At 43.3% G+C, this 22,939-nt stretch overlaps 1 protein-coding gene and 1 non-coding gene across 8 annotated transcripts in view; one reads left to right on the top strand and one right to left on the bottom strand.

Annotated features, from left to right (window-relative positions):
• Positions 1–4,343: 4,343 nt before the first annotated feature.
• LOC117356103 lies at positions 4,344–4,566 on the top strand. The gene has a single exon (XR_004538545.1). It is a non-coding gene; the product is annotated as a small nucleolar RNA U3 (small nucleolar RNA).
• Positions 4,567–12,881: 8,315 nt separating this feature from the next.
• The window catches only part of TCAIM (T cell activation inhibitor, mitochondrial), an 89,294-nt gene continuing 79,236 nt past the window's right edge, over positions 12,882–22,939 (bottom strand). For all 7 annotated transcript variants that reach the window (XM_033930090.1, XM_033930091.1, XM_033930093.1 and 4 more), the window contains 6 exons: positions 22,664–22,786; positions 21,457–21,554; positions 21,053–21,144; positions 19,611–19,843; positions 17,867–17,998; positions 12,882–13,845 (listed from right to left, as the gene is read on the bottom strand). In XM_033930090.1, coding sequence (XP_033785981.1) covers positions 13,620–13,845; positions 17,867–17,998; positions 19,611–19,843; positions 21,053–21,144; positions 21,457–21,554; positions 22,664–22,786 — 904 coding nt within the window. In that variant the 3' untranslated portion in view covers positions 12,882–13,619. The remainder of the gene's footprint in view (positions 13,846–17,866; positions 17,999–19,610; positions 19,844–21,052; positions 21,145–21,456; positions 21,555–22,663; positions 22,787–22,939) is intronic.

Below are 22,939 nucleotides of genomic sequence, written 5' to 3'. Positions count from 1 at the left end.
CACTTTTTAAGCACTTTGAAACTGTTGCACTTTAAAAACTGCACTTTAAATATTGAAATCCAATTAGGATAAAAAAGTGGGCCAGTGAGGAGACAACACGTCAAGCTTATTGATATAATAAACATTTGAGCGGTGAGTGGTGTTTCTGAGGTCCAAAGCTTCAGTAAAGTTATGAAATTTATAGCTATTAAGGTCTAGCCCCTAAATACATAACAGACCTCTTCTCATACCCAACCAACAGACATGAGAGAAGATTACACCTGAAATTCGTCTCCCCACCAGCCAGAGGATGCAAATATAAGAGATACCATCAACAACTTCTATCCTATCAAGCAGCCTTATGGGGCAAAGACTTAGATAAACTAATTACACACACAAACAACTATGGAGAATTCAGGAAACACCTGAAAACATACCTGTTCACAAAATACCTAGGCAACGAACGAGGACAATAACCCCCTTCGTAATCACTCCCCAAATCTGTTCTTGTAAACTGTTAACCCCAATCACTAACTTCCAACCCTGTGCAAACCGCAAGGTACTTCACGACCCTACAGTACATAACTGTTGTTATTATCATTAATGCTGTTACTATCAGATGTACATTGCAATATTCTTTGCTGTAAACCGCCTAGAAGTCGCAAGATTGTTGGCGGTATATAAGAATAAAGTTATTATTTTTATTATTATTATTAAAAGTGGTTGAATCATGTATAATCAATTTTTATTTTTAAAAAATACAAATACAATCAACCATAGAATACAACCAACTGCAACCAAGATACAAACGATATAGAACCAACACCCCAACCCGTCCCCTCCCCCCTTTCCTTCCCTCCCTCCAGAATCAGACTCAAAGCAGAATATTTTGTGCAGTAGACTTGTACTCAGATAGCCCACTGGCAAGGAAAGAAACTGCAAGCTCCACATTCCCCCGAAACCACAGACCAGAAAAGAAGAAAAAAGAAAAGAAACCCCCCCCCCCCCCAAAACCAAAAACGGGACTAAGCTGGAAAATAAAATAAAGAATGAAATTGGCCCTATGGTTCAATCATATATCACGACGGATATTTATTACTTGGAATATGAGGTATTTATGAGCTATATGCAATTCCAAGTCAGAGTACTATTGAAGAAATAACTATCTTAGTGGGACTCTCAGATAATATTCAAACATACAATTTATTGGGATTTTCTTATTCCTATCTTTTAGAAAGAGTGGGTTTTCTAATTTTCCTCATATAATACCTGCTCAATATGTAAAATCCTCTTTGCAACATGCAGCAATCTCTCCTATAGGTTTCACATCCCAAGCAGCAGCCAGAGGAGCAGAGTATGAGAGGGGAGGGGCAGAGGAGCTTCAATGCTTTAATGAGCTCTGTTTGGCTGCTCTTAGTGTCATATGCTAAGTAAAAGGTGTGGCTGAATTAAGCAGCTTAAACAGTGGTAAAAGGTCATGAAACCCTGTTCAAATATTACAATGTTTAGCAAAAGAAACTCGGATATGTGAAAAATCAATAAATATGCTGCCACACTTTCACAAGAAATAATGATGTCACAAATAAGTGAAGGCAGTGCTGCTTGAGTTTAAAGGGGTGTATGTTTCAAAAACGGAGGAAAAAGCCTCAGACAAATGCCCTCCCACCGCCACAATGGTGGATAAAGGTGGTTGGATGGTAACCTCATTGGCAGAAAACCTCCATTGCACTCCCTATTAAATAAACTATAAGCAGGGCTGTCTCTGTAGATGATAGATGAAAAACTTTCAACTTATCTATGATCGGTACACCGACGATGGCCAGCGTTTCCCGCCAAAAGAACTTTAAAGAACTGTTAAGCCCATCCGACATCTTGGATTCACACTCAACCACTGCTCAGCCAGCAGGCCACTTTAAATGTGGAAATTGTTCGATTTGTACTGTCACACGGGAACTGAATGGCTTTTTTATTCATCCAAGTACAGGTCAGATGTTTAAGTTAAAACACACTACCACATGAACTTCCACTTTTGTGGTCTACATTTTCATTTGCCCGTGCCCCATGATCTACGTGGGTCAAACTATTCGCTCCTTTAAAACACGGGCTATTGAACATAAAAGTTGCATCCGAAACAATAGACTTCAGGCCCCTATGGTTACCCACTGTTTAGAGCATAAACATGTATTCACGGATCTACAGTGTTGTGTGATTGACCATATAGAAGCAAGTTTTACGGATCGACAACAGCGATTGCTGAGGGCTGAACAAATATGGATCCATAGACTGAACAGTGAAGAACCAAATGGGTTAAATTCAAGACTTGAGTGGGGTATATTCCTTTAATTTGAATTCTATCGCCTCTCTTTGTAAGCTCATAAGTCCTTATTTCGAAATCACAGTCTCAAGTGCTATGGTTTCTATGTGGTTTTTGAGCACTAAACAAATAAGTCACTACATAAATAAGTTACTTAGTTATGCATTTGGAATAGTTTTTTAAATATATTTGAAAAACAAGAAATATCTCAAAAATTAAGAGAAAGACAAAAAACAATAATAAAAATTAAAGTAAAATTAAAATTAAAAATTTTTAAAAAATAAAAATAAAATTTTTAAAAATTGTTAAATAGATATGGCCTTACATCAGAGTGGATACAACTAAATTAAATTAATAAAATGGCACTCTTGTAAGACCATACATCTTCTGATGGCCATTACAGTTTTTTGAACTTGAACTTTGGCTTTCTATTCCGATTAGCAACGTAATAACATTGAACCACTACGTGTAAGCAGCTAGATCAGCACTTTTACTGCACAACCACTTCCGGGTTTTGACGTCATCTCCCGGGAGCTTTTTAACCCCGTACAGTTATGATGTGGCCATCTTTTTTGATCAGAGGAGGCGTTTTTCACGTCCCGTTTAAAAAGGTATGTCTAGGTGGCTTCTTTAAACTTGTTTGAAGTTGTACATAAGTCCAGTTTTGATATAATTTTCTTTTCTGGCTTTAGGTGATCGGATTCTGTTACACCCTGAGGCAGCAAGTTGGTGAAACGCTGGCTATCGTCGGTGTACCGATCATAGATAAGTTGAAAGTTTTTCATCTATCATCTACAGAGACAGCCCTGCTTATAGTTTATTTAATAGGGAGTGCAATGGAGGTTTTCTGCCAATGAGGTTACCATCCAACCACCTTTATCCACCATTGTGGCGGTGGGAGGGCATTTGTCTGAGGCTTTTTCCTCCGTTTTTGAAACATACACCCCTTTAAACTCAAGCAGCACTGCCTTCACTTATTTGTGACATCATTATTTCTTGTGAATGTGTGGCAGCACACAAATATTACAATATTAACATTATTTGTAGATATCCCATGTAGACATTTTTTATTTGTTTCATATTGTACATTTTGTTAGTAGATAGCTGACAAATCTTTCCCACTGTAACTTTAATGGTACTAAACTTCAGTTGGACCTAAGCAAACTGGAGGAGTGGGCAAATAAATGGCAGATGAAATTCAATGTAGGGAAATGCAAGGTCATGCATATAGGGAGAAAGAACCCGATGTTCAGCTACCAAATGGGGGGATTAGTATTAGAGGGAAGTAACCTTGAAAGAGATTTGGGTGTACTGGTGGATACAACAATGAAGTCAACGGTGCAATGCGCAGCAGCCGCGAAGAAGGCGAACAGAATGTTGGGTATTATTAAAAATGGTATTACGACCAGAACGAAAGAAGTCATCCTGCCGTTGTATCGGGCAATGGTGCGCCCGCACCTGGAGTACTGTGTTCAGTATTGGTCACCGCATCTTAAGAAGGATATGGCAATACTTGAGAGGGTCCAGAGGAGAGCGACACGAATGATTAAGGGCATGGAAAACCTTTCATACACTGAAAGATTGGAGAAGCTGGAGCTCTTCTCCCTGGAAAAGCGGAGACTCAGAGGAGACATGATAGAGACCTACAAGATCATGAAGGGCATAGAGAAAGTGGAGAGAGCCAGATTCTTCAAACTTTCAAAACATAAAAGAACAAGAGGGCATTCGGAAAAATTAGAAGGGGATAGATTCAAAACAAATGCTAGGAAGTTTTTCTTTACTCAGCGGGTGGTGGACACCTGGAATGCGCTTCCAGAGGATGTAATAGGGCAGAGTACAGTACTGGGGTTTAAGAAAGGATTGGACAATTTCCTGTTGGAAAAGGGGATAGAGGGGTATAGATAGAGGATTATTACGCAGGTTCTGGACCTGTTGGGCCGCCGCGTGAGCGGACTGCTGGGCACGATGGACCTCAGGTCTGACCCAGCAGAGGCATTGCTTATGTGCTTATGTGCTTATGTGGAGAGCAGGAGAGGGAAGTGGACAGGTTAAGACTATACTTTCAGGGATCATTTCTATAGTTTGTAACTGGAGGAATGTGTATGAAAGTGTTTGGTCTTGCTTAACCACAAGGAAGAGCTGAAGTGTTTTCTTCTGAGCATGAAACAAGCTGATAGTGTTGTAGTTATACAACTGCTACCAGCATTTGATGATTGCTCTTCTTTTTTTTTTTTTATAGAAAAGCAAGAGGAAGAAAGCACAAGCTGAGTGGTTAGTTCCTTATGTGTGTTTAATAATAGATTAAAATAGCATTTATTATGTAATTCTGATATTTCTAAGTTATGGGTTTTATTTATACCTACAAAAACTTTGATAGATATTTACTGAATAGCATTAAGAAAACCCACAAAACCTGAACTGACAACTCTCAAGATACCAGGCTTTTCAAACAAAGAAATGTGCAGGGGTGCCCAATAGGTCGATTGCGATCGACCGGTAGATCGCCAAGGCAAAGTGAGTCGATCGCGTTGCCTTCACAGTCTACCGGCCGATCAGCCTTCCTCTCCCTGACTGCCTGGTGAAGACAGCTTCCCTCCCTTCCACTCCCTCACTGCCTTCTTGCCCACAAATGAACTGAACTTAGGCTCTAACACTGTGTGCATTGGCTTCCCTTCTCCGAAACAGGAAAATATGTCATTCCTGTTTCAGAAGAGAAGGGAAGCTGGCGTGCGCAGTTTTAGAGCCCCCCCCCCACCTAGGTTCAGTTCCTCTAACACTGCGTGCTCTGAAACAGAAATGACGCACCTTGCAAGCTCTGGCTTTGGGGTGCGACACTCTTGGCAGCTGGCTGCAGACGCGTCCTGCGCGGCACGTATCTGGACTGCCGAAGGAGCAGGGGCAGGACACGGCAGCCCTGCTCTGAGCATCGCCTTCCCTCCCTGTGGAAAGTTTCCGTTTGTGTCCACCCCCGAGGAGAGCACCACTGAAACATAAATGGGTGAGTGCCGCTATCCCCACCAATTTTTCTGTCACCCTCTCCCACTCCAGCATCCCCAGAGCCAGAGAAGGCAAGTGGTTGCGTCCCGTTCCTTCACTGGGGCTTCGCCAGAGGCAGGGCAAGTGACCATAGGCCACTAGCCGGCAAGTCTGAGAGGTCCAAAGCGGACCTTGTAACGTGTGGGGTGATGCCGCCCTTTACCTCCAGCCTGGCTACCAAACACGGAGGCGGCAGCAGAAGCACAGTAAATGCCATGGGAAGGAAAAGAGAAACCAGACCATGGAAGGAGAAAGAAGGGAAGGAGACAGATGCCAGACTAGGGGCAAGGAAGGAGAGAAAAGGACAGATAATGGAGGGGGGAGTGAGAGATAGAAGAAAAGGAGAGAGATGCCAGGCCATGGGGTGGAGTAGGAAGGAAAGGAGGCATGAAGAGAGAAAAAAAGAAAGGTAGACAGGGAGAAAGAAGGGGCATGGAGAGAGGAAGAAAAAGTTGGGGGAGGGAATGAGGTCTGGAGGAGAGGAAGCATACAGGCTGAAATATTGGATGCACAGTCAGAAGAAAGTGCAACTAGAGACTTATGAAATCACCAAACAACAAAGGTAGGAAAATTTATTTTATTTTCAATTTAGTGATCAAAATGTGTCCGTTTTGAGAATTTATATATGCTGTCTATATTTTGCACTATGACCCCCTTTTACTAAACCGCAACAGCGTTTTTTACCGCAGAGAGCCTATGAGCATTGAGAGCAGTGTGGGGTATTTAGCGCAGCTCCCAGTGCTAAAAACTGCTATCGCAGTTTAGTAAAAAGGGAGGGAGGTATATTTGTCTATTTTTGTATGGTTGTTACTGAGGTGACAGTGCATAGAGTCATCTGCCTTGACCTCTTTGAAAAAAACCCGGAATATAAATAATTAACATTTTCTCTGCCTACAGTGTGCTTTGTGTCTTTTTTTAAAATTTTATTGTTGGTAGATCATTTTGACTTGGTCATTTTAAAAGTAGCTCGCAAGCCCAAAAAGTGTGGGCACCCCTGATCTAGAGTACTTTCTTCATAAGAATTAGCAGGAAAAGCATAGTTACTCACCTGTAGCAGGGGTTCTCTGAGGATAGCAGGCAGATATTCTCACATTTGGGTGACATGTACCAATGTGTACTGTCACTTTAAAACTAGCACTGCCCCCACGCTATGCGTAAAAACTAATGCCAGCTCAATGGTGGCATTAGCGTCTAGCGTGCGTGGCAATGCAGCGCGTGCTAAAACTGCTAGCGCAGCTTAGTAAAAGGAGCCCTAAATGTCACCATCAAACAATCTGAAACAAGTTTCACCATAGGTATATGCTCACTGCAAACCTACTGAAATAACAATATTATACACATCGATGCTGCTGTTTATTCCTGCAGAAATGAACAAGGAACGTTTGTTTCATAAATGTTATAGGCAATCCTCTCTTTTAGAATTACATTCATCTGTTTCACACTTTTTTCATTCGATGATTCCCCCCCCCCCTTTTTTTTTTTGCATTCATACCTGGAGGCACCTATTCTCCTTCCTCTGCCTTACTTGGCTAGAACAAAACAGTGGTACTGAAAGTGCCTTCTATACTGAGACACCACTGTGGGAGAAGCAGGTGCCCTTCACTCTTTTCCACACACACATGCATACTCTAGAGGTGTATTCTAGCAAAATAAGAACCCATTTGCCTTTAGACAATGTCAAAAGCCTTTACTCACAATTACCTGGTTTCCCCTTTTAGTTTATATCCTCTTCCACTGAACCAGTGCTCCTTGCCCATAAACCATGCACTTTGGCTCCCTGTAGGCAGAAGGAATATGATTCCCTGAATCTAGCCACTAGGTGGTGCTGTTGAGTAACAGCTGAGACTTCCCTCACCTTTCTCCACAGCAAGCATGTCAAACTCAAAGGCTAACACTGGCCAAATAAACAAGGTTTAAGTTTATGTGGGCCGCAAAAAAGCAAAAACATAATTTTTCATAGAAACTTAGGTTTACTATATTTCGAAAAGTACAGTATTAAAAAAAGAACAAGAACAACGATAGAATTAATGTTTTCTTCCTGACACTTGGCATCTCTTCTCTACTACTATTTTTCCTATTTCACAGTGATTACTTTTAAAATTAACTCAAGGTGAATGTCGGTAATTCTGGATCTGAAAGGAGACGTATTTTCTTTCTTAAGTGTAAATATCTGCTCGCACTGATAAGTACTTCCAAACATGGAAATAATTTCATATGCGAATTTTCGCATATTTTCAAACCTGGCTAGCAAATATTTGTAAAATTCAAGCAAGCCAACTTCACTGTATTTTGTCTTCAAATTTGAATCACACTGGATCTCAAATTACTTCCATTTGGATATGATTAGGTACTGATTCTATATTTATTGAGAAAATCAAAGAAAACTTGACTTCAAAAGATTTAAAATCTGAAAATCTTGTTTCAAACTCAATTCTAAGGCTTAAAGTTTTTTCTGGGGAATTTTTGATACAATGCAATTTCACCTAAACTTGATTTATGTTGCATGTTAGAAAGTGTGTTAAATCTTCATTTTTCAGCTTAAATTGGAATGCTTTATCTCGATCACACATGTTCATAATGATTTGATCTTTTTCTTACATTTTTAAATTTAAATTGTTTAAGTGCTTTGTTATATCAACCATGAAGGATAAATCTTGTAACCATACTGGATCAGAAAACAACCTTGTATCTTGATTTTTAGTTATTAAAAACTGACATATTTCTTTCAAGTCCAGAATTGTTTAAGGACCTTGGAGCAGGATAGCCAATGTACCTCGGTAAAAGTAGGACAAACTGGAATATTCGCTTTCTAATTCACTTAAGCAAGTAGAGAATTGTCGCTGATTTAAGCCTTGACACCTTTTGAAATTGATATTTTTTTGACAAATGTTAACACATTTTCTATGTTTATTATCTTTTTTTTTTTTTTCAATTATATTTATTAGCAATTGTAACAGAAACATACAACCAATAATGGTGAGAGCAGAGAAAAACAGAACAAGCACAGAAACAACGGAAACTAGGACATCAGAGGGTTCATGGAGCTGAATCGTCATGGTTGGATGCCCCCCACAATTGACATTTTATGTATAATGTACAAAACCCCCGAAACAAGCACACTCAAACCCCAAACTCCTGACCACAAGCCACAACAGTCAGACAGCAAACAACCCACAAGCAAACCCCCAAACATCCATCAGCCAAGCACACCCAAGCACCCATGCGTGCAGCCGCCCAGGGTAATAGCAAGAAGAAAGAAAAGAAAAAAAAAGAGAGAAACGGACTCCATCCCAAAAAGAAATTAGGGTAAGGAAGCTACGGTCTCTGACTCCGAGCCAGAACAGAAAGTTAAAGCCCGCTGCCAGAGAGCACGATACCCCCGGAGGGCAAGGGTCCCACCCCGGGGAAGCCTCAAAAGGTCATACCGCCCCACCTCCGCTAGACGAGCAAGCCACTGCGGGAAGGAGGCCACGGAATCAACCACCCAATGTTGTAGTAACAGCTTTTTAGCCACCAAGACAGCCATGTAAAGAACCTTACGCAGAGATAACGTAAGCCCACCCTCAATCAAGGCCCTTTGATCCCCCAAGAGCAAGAAACCATAGCTCCAGGGCACATCGTGCCGAACAAGGCGTTCCAAAAATGGAAGAACTTGCAGCCTTAAGGCAGAGGAAGGGCATTCCAAGAAATGGTGAAGAAGGGTACCTAAAGAGTGATTACACTTAGTACAAGTCGCTCCTTCCCATAGGCCCATGCGAGCTCCCTGTGCCCGGGAGATATAGGCATGATGCAAAATTTTAAATTGCATCTCCCGAAGATCCGTAGAACCCCCCAAGGCATGCACATTGGCAAAAAGATCAAGAAATGCCTTGCGATCAAGAGAAAAATCAAGCTCCAATTGCCAACGCGAGGCCAAGCGATCCACGGACCCCAAAGCCGAGGCATTCTTCAGAATCTGATACCAGGTAATTTGTTGAACTCAGGAGGCACCTGGAAGAACTGAACATCCAAGGGACCACAGAGCCAAGCATCCCCCCACTTACGACCAAGGGCCAAATAATAGTGCCGAGCCTGAAGGTAAGCCCAAAAATGAGTCTGGGGCAGGTGCCAGTGAGATTGAAGTTGGGCAAAGGTAGGAAAGTGCCCATCCCCCACAGTAAGGAAGTCATGAAAAGATCTACACCCCCTCTGCTCCCATAGATGAAACCAAGAATGACCCATGCCAGGCAGAAAATCGACATTTCCAGACAGGTGCAACAGAAGGGAAGCTGCCGGAGTCTTCCCCTGCCGATGCCACCACCACCGCCATGCACGGCGCAGAGGCAAAAGAAACGCAAACTTGGGCCCCCCTCCTGGGATAACCGATAGCGGTACATGAAGAAGGGACAAAAGCGAGTGGAGAGCGCACCACGATTCCACCCAGCCCCTAGGGAAAAATTTGTAACAACCCGACCAACCCTCATGGATAAACCGAACCAACGCTGCAACATTGTAGTAACGAAGATCAGGAAGGTTCAATCCTCCCCGAAATTTGTCCAGAGCCAAAGTGGCATAGCTAATCCGGGCACGTTTATGGCGCCAAATAAAAGAAGAGAGGATCGAGCGAAACAGGCGCACATCCCCATCAGTAACCCAGAGAGGCACGGTCTGCAAAGGATACAGGATTTTGGGAAGTGGTATCATCTTAGACAAAGCCACTCGACCCCAGAGTCCCAACGGGAGATCTTTCCATTTATCACACAATCGCTGGATCTCATCCAAGTGGCGGCGCACGTTATATTCATACAGAAGCTGGAGATTGTGACTTAAATACACCCCAAGGTAGCGCATCGGTCCCCTTACCGGTGGGATCTCGAGGCCCACAAGTCCGGGCTCCAAAGTAGTAGACCTCAACGGGAGAAGTTCAGATTTACCACAATTGACTCGCAGACCAGAAATGTCGCCAAAGGAACGAACGAGAGCCAGGGCACGCCCCAGGTCAGATCGAGGTTGGTCGAGATAAAGGAGAATATCATCAGCAAAGAGGTTAATACGGCTCTCCTGGTCCCCCAGGCGAATACCCCGAATATCTGAATCTCCACGGATCTTAGCGGCCAAAGGTTCGATAGCTAACACGAAAAGCAGCGGAGATAGGGGGCAGCCCTGCCGTGTCCCCATGCCCAAAGCAAACGGAACAGTGAACTGACCATTTACGAGAAGCCGTGCTTGCGGTTTGATATATAAGCTACATATCCATTGATGAATAGGGCCCTCAATACCAAACCGACGCAAAACCCAAAAGAGATATTGCCAGGAGATGCTATCAAAGGCCTTCTCCATGTCCAGGCCCACAATAGCAGAGGTCCCCTCCAGTCCACGTTGAGAATGCAAGGCCATCAGAGCTCGGGCTAGGTTCATGGAGGCATAGCGGCCCGGCACGAACCCGGCCTGGTCCTCATGAATCAAGAGTGGCAAAAAGGCATTCAAACGAGTCGCCAAAATAGCGGCAAAGAGTTTGGCATCCTGATTAAGAAGAGAGATGGGCCGATAGGACCCCACTTGGGCCGGGTCCTTACCCGGTTTAGGCAACAGCACAACGTGGGCCAGATTAGGGGTCCCCAAACCCTGCTCTGCGGACAGTGCATTGAAGGCCTCTGCCAACACTGGGGAGACCTGATCCGATAAAATCTTGTAGTACTCAGAACCAAATCCATCAGGACCAGGGGCCTTAGTCAACTTAAGCTTCTTAATACCGATCTGCACCTCCCCAGGACTAATAGGGACATTCAATTGATCCACCTGGTCAGCCGTCAATCTAGGAAGCGTGAGCCCCTGAAAGAAAGCATCTCTATCAGAGTCCGAAAAAGGGCGATTCGCATACAAGGATTCATAAAAGTGAACAAACTGTTGTTGGATCTGCTGTGCCTGGGTGAAACGAGCTCCCGTCGGGTCCTGAATGGACAGAATAACCTGACGCTGTCTGGGAGGGCGAACCAAGTTAGCCAACAGTCTCCCGGTCTTGCCTCCCCAGGAATACAATTTATACCGTTGAAAATAAATATCGCGAGATGCCCTCTGCATTAAAATAGAGTCTATCTGCCGCCGCACCTCGAGCAAACGGAGTCTGTCCTCCTCGGAAAGAGAATTACTATGTCGCCCCCGCAATTGGCGGAGCTCCCCGGATAAAGCCAATAAGTCAGCATCCAATTTCCTCATCTTCCGAGACAGGTAAGCAATAATAAACCCCCGCAGAACCGCCTTGGAGGCCTCCCAAAACAGTACCAGAGAGACATCGGCTGTATGGTTATGAGAACTATACTCCAACCACTGTTCTCGAAGATATTTATGAAATTCAAGATCTTTATAAAGATAACACGGAAATTTCCAATGCTTCTCCGCCGAGTCAGGGGCAACTTGAATGTCCATGACAACCGGGGAGTGATCCGACAAAGGAACCTCCTCGATATCTATCCCTGACACCCGGGGAAGCAGAGAGGGCGAGACCAACAGATAATCCAACCGAGCGTAGACGTTGTGTGGATGGGAGTAAAAAGTGTAAGTGCGTTCCGTGGGATTCAAAATCCTCCAGGAGTCCAATAACTGCAACTGGTTGAGCAAAAAATTTACCCCTTGGCTCCATGGTCCCTGGTCCCCACCTTTGCTGGGTTACAGTCCAGGGCAGGATCTACCGTGATGTTAAAATCCCCACCCACCAGTGGCTGATAAGTGGGATACATGGTGATCTTGGCGAGCAAAGCTGAAAAGAATTTATGATTATACACATTAGGGGCATATAGATTGCAGAATAACCAGTTTTGTTCCCACAACTCCCCCAGTACTATAACAGAACGTCCCTCAGGATCCGGGATGACTTTGTGTACATGGAAGGGCAGTTGTTTATGAATAAGTATTGCAACCCCCCGCTTCCGGGTACCAAAGGAGGAGGAAAAAACCTCACCCACCCATTCTCTCCGAAGCTTGAGGTGTTCAGCAGGAAAAAGGTGAGTTTCCTGAACAAAAGCTATATCAGTCCCCCTCTTCCGGAACCAGTTCAAAATCTTCTTCCTTTTAATAGGAGAGTGGATACCGTCCACGTTTAACGTGGCTATGGTCAACTTCCAGGACAATTTTTCCACCTTTAATTAGACATTCCTTGATGAAATCACCTTCGGTAAAAGGTTTCGAGTGTTTAGCTATCAACTCTGATAAGGCGTACATTGCATGCTCCACAGCTTCACTTTCTTGTGATACTTTAGTAAACATGAACTGTTGTTTTTTCAGTCCCAACTTGAGCTCTTTCAACTTTTCTTGTCTCATTAATCCTTCGTAATTGTCATATTTTGATTTATGCTGTTCATAGTGCCATTTAACTTTGGCACACTACTAGCATTATTACAAATCAAATTATTTTATCTTTTACTTCACAGCAAAAATACTTCAATTCCCACTTTTCTTGGAAATTTCTATGTTTATCAGCAATTTTTCATTTAGTTTTACTATCACTTGGTTTCGATAAAGACATACTGAATACAAAGAGCTGAAATAAATGAGTAATCATTAGCACAAAAAAATAAAACATTTCAATAAAAATCAATATATTTTCTTAAATATTAACTTACCAGACACAGAATAATTGCACAAATTAATAAGTGTAACGTAAATAAACCTATGCTCATATTTTTATTGTACTCCGAAGGCGAAATATTTCTGTTAGGTGCACCAAGCAAGTCACTATGGCATGGTAGGTACTATCATCTGATTCATTGCTACTATTAGTGGGGGGAAATGGTGCGTTATGACTAGAGGCGCAAATTTGTCTCGGGTACCAAAGGCATCCACATCGTAGTAGTTAATAAGAATAAGAAATTGGTTATACTCGTACGTTGTATCGTTGTTTTTGACTGCCTTAGACAGGCGACTGCTTGGTGCCGATGGATTACAGGAGAAAATTTGCAACTCTAGTTATGTCTTATTGGCTTACATTGGCTGGGCTGCAAAGATGTTTGTTGTGGGCCGCATGTGGCCCGTGGGCTGCGAGTTTGACATGCTTGCTCCACAGCATTCCTAGTGCTTACATGATGCATAATCCTGGTCCAGCATGATGCATAATCCTGGTATAGCAACACTGTTTTTAAGTCAAGCCATAGCTCACATTTTTAACTCTTTAAACAAAACTCTATGACAGCAGCTACAAAAATGCAATTCATTTGTTCATATAATAATAACGATATATCAACATTCAGAAGATAATTCACTGTACAAATTTGATTGTCCATCGCCAAGAACAAGATTTAAATTTGGCAAGACTATGTCAGATCTTCCAGTTCCAGGGGATACACAAGTCTCCATCCTGTAGCACGGAGTAGAAGTGTGAAATACAGAGGTGCATGCCTTGCAGATATGGGAGTGTTTTTTCTAGAAGTCTTTTACAGCAATGGGTCATCTGTGCACTGGAAACACTGGGGTCTTTGTACAGCCTTTTCAGAGAAAACTTGTCAGTGCAGGCCTTGGTCAGTTCTCTTTCATTCATCTTCAGCCTGAGATACAGGAAGATAGTTAAAAAGGCCACTATCGAGACAGATCTTAATTCACTTTAAAAGGAATGGGAAAATAAGAATTCCATTCAAAATTACACTATATTGTTTTGTTTAGATCTCCCACTTCACTGCACACTACCCCAACTAATGATTACAATCTCGCATTCTGTTTCAAGATTGTATTCCTGTAAACCAGGGGTGCCCACACTTTTTGGGCTTGCGAGCTACTTTTTAAATGACCAAGTCAAAATGATCTACCAACAATAAAATAAAAAAAAAACACAAAGCACACTGTACGCATAGAAAATGTTAATCATCATTCCTATTCCAGGGTTTTTCAAAGAGGTCAAAGCAGATGACTCTATGCACTATCACCTCAGTAACAACCATACAAAAATAGACAAACATACCCCCCTCCCTTTTTACTAAACCACGTTAACAGTTTTTAGCGCAGGGAGCTGCGCTGAATGCCCAGCGCTGCTCTCGACACTCATAGGCTCCCTGCGCTAAAAACCTCTATTGCGGTTTAGTAAAAGGGGACCTTAGTGTAAAATATAGACAGCAGATATAAATTCAGACACATTTTGATCACTAAATTTAAAATAAAATAATTTTCCCTACCTTGTCTGGTGATTTCATGAGTCTCTGGTTGCACTTTCTTCTTCTGACTGTGCATACAATCTTTCTTCCCTTCTTTTAGCCTGTATGCTTCTTTTCCTCCAGACCTCATTCCTTCCCCCCAATTTTTCCTTCCTCTTCCCTGCCCTTTCTTTCTCTCTGCCTCCCTTTCATTTTTTTCTGTTTCTCTTCTTTCCTTCTGTCTCCCTGCCTGCCCTTTTCCTTTCTTTCTCCCTGCCCTCCCCCAAGCCACTGCCACTGCCATTACCATCGGGGACCAGGACCCAAACGCCACCAATAACAGGCCCCAAGCTCTCCATGCTTCGGCCAACCAGCATTCCTCTCCCCGACGTCAATTCTGCCGTCGGGAAGAGGAAGGCTGATCAGCCCAAGATCGTGATCAACCTATTGGGGGAAATGCTGCCGGGTCCTGCCTTCGCGGAAACAGAAAGTAGGCAGGACCCAACAGGAACAAGAACAAATGCTTCACTAACCTGTCTCCCGCATTAGCCCGTAGCGAACGCTTGCTTCAGGGCTCTCATCATGTGCGTGCAGGCTTCCCTTCTCCCCCCCCCCTCCCCGGACATAACTTCCGGTTTCGGAGGGAAGAGAAGAGAAGCCTGCACGCACACGTTAGAGCCCGGAGCATAAGTTTGCTAGGGGCTGAAATCTCCAAGCCGTTTTTTTGGGTTTTTTTTTAAATTTTCAGCAGCGGCAGATGACAGCTGGGCGGACCGCCCAGCTAAAAGGCCCTAGGGAGAACACTGGAGAGGAAGGCTGATCGGCCCGTAGATCAGGACGGCAACACGAGTGCGATCGACTCGAGTTGCCTTCCTGAGCTACTGGTCGATCGCGATCGACGCGTTGGGCACCCCTGCTGTAAACTCACACTGTGAAAAAGGACCCAGGTTTATAATGAAACTGGTGAATTTCAACCACTTGAAATACACTAGCAACAGAAGTTTTAATTTAGCATTTTAGCAGAAAACTAGTTTATAGTTTAAGCATGCTATAGAAGAAACATAAAAAAACCACTGAAAAATCCATGCAGAGAGGAATGTAGGTCATGCAGGGATGTTGAAATGAATGCCTGCATACTTAACATTTTCACTTCTGCAAAAGAAGCAAACATCAGTGGCGTACCAAGGGGGGGGGAGCAGTCCGCCCCAGGTGCACGCTTCAAGGGGGTGCACAGCCGGCCTGGTCCGGAACCTCCCACGCTGCTCACAACTACACCTCAGCGCGGCTGCCGTACTTATTTCAGAGCAGAGTCGGCAACCATGCTGAAATGCATGAAGGTACCACGATGACTACTTCTGCTGCCTCTGCTCCGGAAGAGGTAAGTGACATTTGGGGGGGGAGGGGGCATGGACTAGCAGCCGCAGTCACTGTTTCTTACACAACTCCCTGCGTCTGCCGGCCCAGCCCCCCCCCCCAACGTCACTTACCTCTTCCGGAGCAGAGGCAGCAGAAGTAGTCATCGCGGGACCATGCTGATTTGGATGGAGAAAGAAAGGAGCATAGTAGGGTGGTGGAAGGAGAAAAAGGGGATCAGGGTGGTATGGAAGGGTGGTGACAGGAGAGAAAAGGGGTAAGGAAGGGTGTGGAGGGTGAGAAAGTGGGTCAGGGTGGTAAGGAAGGGTGTGGAGGGTGAGAAAGGGGGTCACGGTGGTATGGAAGCATGGTGGAGGGAGAGAAAGGGGCAGATGCTGATGGAATTTCAGGGAAAGGGGAGAGAGACATAAGGGATACTGCATGGAATTGGGTTGGAGGGAGAGAAGGGGGCAGGTGTTGATGGAAGTGGGGGGAAGGGAGCGGAGAGAGTAAAATGCCAGACCATGGGGGTGTGGGAGAGGGAAGAAGAGGAGAGAGATGCCAGACAATTGGAGGAGGGAAGGGAAGAAGATGGATGCCAGACCAATGGGGGTAAAGGGAGAGATGGAAGGGAGAGGCATAAAGTTTCTGGAAGGGGAATAGAAGGAGAGAAGATGCCACATAGAAGGGGCAAAGAGAGGGTAGACAGTGGATGAAAGGAAGAGAGTGACAAGAAGATGAGGAAAGCAGAAACCAGAGAAGACAAGGTAGAAAAAAATTCTATTTATTTATTTTTTTTTGTTTTAGGGGAGATGCATCGCTATTTCTATGGTGTTGCATTGTATGAGGAGTCCAGCTTCTTGGTACTTCAGTTTAACCTTTGTCTACGTATTTTATTCTATCTCCCCATTTACAAAACTGTAGAGCATTTTTTAGCGTTGGCATCTGAGCTGTTACCACCATGGCTAAAAACCACACTACAGTTTTGTAAAAGGGGGAGAGGTTAGTTTGTGATTACATACTAGGCAAAGGTGTTTTCTGTGTTCTGTGTGTTCGAAAAGACATGGTTTTCTGTTAGGATTGACTGTGTAGGATTGATCTGTACTAGTCTGGCTTGTTTAGTTTTACAATGGGTGTATTGATGTTGTACTGCTCACTGCAGTGTGTAAGATGCTGCCTTTTCCTAGGTACACTCTTGTGTGACGTGTGGATTGTTACTAAAAATCATGTTTTTCATACAGATGGGGGGGTGTCAAAAAATGATGGGCCCCGGGTGTCACATATGCTAGGTACGCCCCTGGCAAACATGTCTGGCTTTAAAGGATTTGCAGCGCCGTGTCTAATGTTTTGGATTGTGAACACATTGATGACTACAAATGAAGAGTAATTAAACCCCTCTGATGCAGCGAGAAAGCGAAACAGGGATCATCCTTGTATGGGACAATGTAATTCCTGTGGGACAGCCTGTATGGATGTTGGCTGTTGGTGTTTGTTTGTTACAACGCTGTAGGCTTGCGGCACCACGGAACAGATAAGTCACAGCTTTACTAATTATTTGGCAGTGGTGATGTACACTGTGCCTTTCAAATCCTTATCCTGGTGCAAGTTGCTTATAATGTTTATCTGAATACAGTAGCCTGATTTTTTGGGATATTATCTCAACCAGGCTATTAGATCTATTTTCTGATGAGTGAGAGTGGAGGTTTTTTTCTTCAAAACCCATGAAGCCTGAGGTCTTTTTCTCCTCTCCTCAATCTATTTTTATTTTTTGGTTTTTGGATGACTGGCATCTGCTAGGAGCATTTGGTGCGAGTAATTTTTTGGAGAAGGCTTTCCAACTTAGAGGGATCCTTATTTTATGCCAAGACCTCAAGAACTTAAAGTGGACATCTCTGATTTTGCTACACTTAAATTGGAAAATGGCAATTTTGCCAAAGTTTTACCCTTTAGACTTTGTAAAGGATCCTTAGCTCTAGATTTCATGCTGCTACTTTTCATTTATGATAAATAAACAAATGAACTTTGATTATATAAGGCAAGTATAAATGAAACTTGAAAAGTGATGAAAATGGTGCCAAAATGTACTTACTCCTCTTTTCTGTTTAGCTTATCTCTGGCTTCTTGTGCCTTGGTAAGAATAAACAAGTGGAGAGACACTGGATCACAGATTGTAGGTACCATAAAGTGGCCGAGTTCATGTAGTCTGGGAGCATACTGATCCCTGGAAGGACAGAAAAAGCATTTTGCATTGAAATGGCCTCTCTTCAGCCAACACTTCATTATCTAAATGCAAATTAAAATAAATAAATAAAAAAACCATACACACAAATAAAGGAGAGCAGCACATTTACAGTACACCTTTAAAATTACTCCAAAGCTGCAGATTGTTGTTTGTTTTTTTACATCAGACGGCAATCTGTTTATAATTGCATTTTAGTGATAACTTTAGAATGTGTATGATATGACAACTGTGAATCTAAATGGATTTTAGTGTAATTACTTCTGAAGGTACAATGCAGCATAATTTGCAAGACCCAGTGTAACAGTAGCTGGATGGAAGTGAGTGAACCAATGTTCCCCAGATCCTGAAATTCTGCTTGCTTACTTCTCTAGAAAAAAGGTGGCTCATGTAGAGTAACATAAAACAAACAGGAGAAACTGCCTTCACAACAGTGAGAAGCACAAAACAACAATAAAGTAAATCAGATTGTGCTCAATCCTTTTTATTTTATAACAGACTCGACATGATCGTGTTTCGGCCCTAAAAAGGCCTGCCTCAGCAGTCTTGCTCAATTATTTCAATGAGTTCTCTTGAAAAACACCAGGCCGGGAGCTGACAGCGAGTTTTGCTTAATTTGGATTCATGTTATGTTATGACACCCTATGACTTTTTCTGTTTTATGCTTTTCTGTTTGTATTTTTTGTATTTTTTATTTGATTTGATATGTTGTATCTTTATAAATTAAAAAAATTCATTAAATTATTTAGTGAAACCCCCCCAAACTCCAATGCTATCCTTTTGCAAAGATTTTGTTTGTTTTTTAAAACAGAGTGATGTATTCAATACATGGTGAAAAGTTGAGGGTGAGAAATAGTTGAACTGCAACTAAGATGGGAGCCTTTGCAATAGCTGGCTCCTGAGAGTGAAACACATTACCGTATATACTTGAATATAAGTCAATCCGAATATAGTCGAGACCCCCTTTTTCCCCTCCCAAAGTGGAGGAAAAATGATTGACTCGAATATAAGTCAGATGGCTTAATATTCACATGCCCTGCCTGGCTCTGCATCCAGCATCCTCCCTGCCAAGCTCTGCACTCAACACCCTTCCCTCTCTCCCCTGTCAGGCACTGCACCCAGCCCTCTTCCTTCCTTCCCTCCCTCCCCTGTCAGGCACTGCACCCAGCCCCCTTCCTTCCTTCCCTCCCTCCCTCCCATGTCAGATTCTGCACCCAGCCCCCTTCCTTCCTTTCCTCCCTCCCCTGTCAGGCTCTGCACCCAGCACCCTTCCTCCCTCCCGTCAGGCTCTGCACCCAGCCTCCTTCCTTCCTTTCCTCCCTCCCCTGTCAGGCTCTGCACCCAGCCCCCTTCCTTCCCTCCCTCCCCCATCAGACTCTGCACCCTCCCTCCCTCCCTCTCAGGCTCTGCACCCTCAGCAGCATGAGCAGGAGGCGCAATTTGGCGCTGCTGCTCGGTGCTGAGCAGCTTCCTTACTGGCTCCTGCAAATTCGTGACACCCGACATCTCTGATAAACAATCTCCATAAAAGAAAAAAGGGCAAATGTACAGGAGCAGTAGCATAAAAGAAAAGAAGGATCAGGGAGCAACTCACTTCTCTAAAATAAATAGCAAGCCACGCAGACTTCGAGGGTGAAAAGACAGCCTTTGGCTAAATAGTCTACTGTAGAATGAATCTAGAGTAGAATAATATTCTTCTATTGTAAGCAGTGGCTGCAGTTCCTCCATGTATATTATTTGCATGCCTCCTAGAAGGTGGCTGATCCGATCCTCTAAAATCATCTGTTTCCTTTGAAGGTTGCAATAACTTGGTAATATCTCAAATAGCTAGAACAAAGAAATATTTGTATTAGACTTGCTTTACTACATACTTTGCTGTACATTAGAAACTTCTAAACTGCTGCATGTGTCATGCTTGAAAAAGCATATTTCCCAAGAAATTCATATAAGACTTGATTTTGGGTCTGTAGGGTTGGCTCTGTTTTGAAGAAAAGGGGTGGGGTTACCTTCAAAAGCTAATAAAAAAATGCATTAAGTCAGTCCAATAAAAAAGGTATCGACCGATTTCATTTATGTTTTATTTCTGTATATTACCTTTACAAATGGACTAACATGGCTACCGCACCATTTCACTCACGTGTTACACTCAAAATTGCGCTGTAGGATGGGCCATATTTACTCAGCTTTCTTCCCATCAACTCAGAATGGGGTAAAAGCCTTAGAAAATTAAATCTTAACACTGCTCTACTGCTATTTATCACCCCCTTTTACTAAACCGTGATAGCGGTTATTAGCATAGGGAGCCGCGCAGAATGTTCCATGCTGCTTCCGACACACATAGGAACTCTATGAATGTCGGAGGCAGCGCAGCTCCCTGCGCTAATAACCGCTATTACGGTTTAGTAAAAGATAGTAACATTTCTATAGTGCTAATTGACATATGCAGTGCTGTACATCAACACACTTAAAAGACAGCCTGTCAGCCATGTTCAAAAATGCATTTTTGTGTTGCTCTTTTATGCCATTCCCTGCTTAATTTCAGTTCCTTAGGCTGTCTTCTTGGTACCCAATCCAAATCACCCCTTAAGAATCATAGTTAATGGGGAAACATACTTAAAATAAGTTTTGCCTGCTATGCATTTCTTGCAGGCGTGAATCATTTCATGTATACATCATACTTTGGAACACAATCTAAGTCTCTGAAGACAGAAGTTCAAATAGATGCATAATGGATGTAAATTTCATGGAATGTGCTTGTCATTTTTGCTTGTGAATCTTGACACATAGGTAACAGAATGGGGCAGGCTACTAGGGCCCTGGCCTAGCCAACATTTTGCATAACACATCATCAAAAACTAGGGCTGCAGATTGATTTGTTGGGTCTCTCTGAACAAAATGCTGTTCCACTGTCCCTGTGACTGACACTTCCACTAATTAAGTTTTAAAAGTTTCCTTAATCTCCAGCTTTATCAATTCTCCTGTTGTATGAAGGGAGGTTATACCTGGTGCTTTAAATTAATGCGTTTGCATTCTTACTTTGATCCAGTGATGGTGCACGTCCATGGTCCCCAGCATCACGTGGCCTGCTGCACTTACACCTGACCGATCGGTAAAGATCACGGTGCGTCCTGAGAAAAGAGTATGGCATTTTGAAAAAATGTATGTGCTCTTCGACAAGCTTTTGCATTGCCACACTGAATCATAAACTTGTGTATCACACACAATAAATTTTCACATTCTTTATGCAATGACTATGTATGAAATTAGCTTTTTTGCAAGATGTATGCATTTCTTAGCAAATACAAGATACTAATTAGTGCTACTTTTGGTGTGTGTGTCTTTTCACCGATATAAAAAAAGGTTCAGTTAAGAAGAATTTCCCTCTTATGGGTAAGCATTGTTAGACCTATTAGGGAGGAAGCGAGCAATACGTTATGTACCTTTAGCATTCCAAAGTACTTCTGGACTCTGCTGAGCTAAGCGACTTAAGCTGTGTAACTGACTGCAGCGATGAGCAATCCCCCAGCTTCTTTGCCACCTGTCCAAGACAAGAAAAACAACCAATTAGAACTTGTGCATGAGAATACTGTAACTACACCATTGAGACAAAAAAAGAGAAGGGTGACTTTTCACAGTGTCAAACTTCTTTGGTACAGAACTGGATGAATTTCTGTATAATAATTATGTAAATAAGTAGCTTTTTCCTAAAGCAGGGGTGTCAAAGTCCCTCCTCAAGGGTCGCAATCCAGTCGGATTTTCAGGATTTCCCCAATGAATATGCATGAGATCTATTAGCATACAATGAAAGCAGTGCATGCAAATAGATCTCATGCATATTCATTGGGGAAATCCTGAAAACCCGACTGGATTGCGACCCTCGAGGAGGGACTTTGACACCCATGTCCTAAAGGGAAGGAAACTAGGCAAGAAATGGAATCTGGTGACCAAAGACAGACACACTGGCATAGTAAAAGTGGTGGTGGGGGGGGCGCAGTCTTGGTATAGGGCTAAGGCACCCGTCCTCCTCTCAGTCCCCCTCCTTCCCAACCACCCCTGACACTTGCGTGTGCCCCTTCCCACGTACCTCTTAAATTTTTTTTGCGCGTGCAGCATTACTAACTTGCTGCCTGCGTCGGTGTTGTCTCTCTCTGACTACTGGGCCCCGCACCTAGGAAGTGACGTGAGAGAGATAGCCGACACAACATGGGCAGCAAGTTTGTGCTGTTGCAGGACTCGCAAGAATTGATGGCAGCCATTCATGAAGAGGCACGGGGTCAGGCTGGAGATCGAAAAGATTGCTCCTGCCCTGCACCACTGGCCACGAGATTTGAGGAACCTTCCAGCGAGATTGGCTGGCAGCCCTCCAGTGAGGGAGGTATTTAAGGGGGGGATGATTTATAAAGGTGCCGGTAAGATAAGCCGCGGCTAATACCATGAGGCAACTTGTCTACCAGTTTTAAAACATTAATCAGCATTTGCTGTGGCCTATAGAATGGGGTGGCCTATCTATGGGGAAATACGGTACTTTGTGGACGTTCCTGCTTCTTTTGTGGAAGCCTGGTCTTTTGCTTCTGACCTTGGGACCGCTGCTTTTTGCAGCGTGCACTTTCAGTGGCTTTGTGGGATGTGTTTCTTGAAGAACGTTACCGGATGTTCGAAAGTTGTAGTTGGTAAGATAGTTTGGCTTTTAAACGGTCCAGTTCTTCTCTAAGTGGCAAACTATTCTTCAACTTCTTTTTAGCATCATTTTCATTCATATCTAACCAGGAGCTAAATGGAAAAGAAACAAAAAAAGCTGAATTAGATCTGGGCAATTCTATAAGCACAGCAAACCACAGTTACCCTATCCAGCTCGTTTATCATAGTAACGTAGCAAATGATAGCAGTACCTGTGCGGTACATCCAGTCTGCCCAGCAATCTCA

This window comes from Geotrypetes seraphini, chromosome 2, assembly GCF_902459505.1.
Source record: "Geotrypetes seraphini chromosome 2, aGeoSer1.1, whole genome shotgun sequence".
NCBI lineage: Eukaryota > Metazoa > Chordata > Amphibia > Gymnophiona > Dermophiidae > Geotrypetes > Geotrypetes seraphini.
This window is presented reverse-complemented; position numbering and strand designations above follow the sequence as displayed.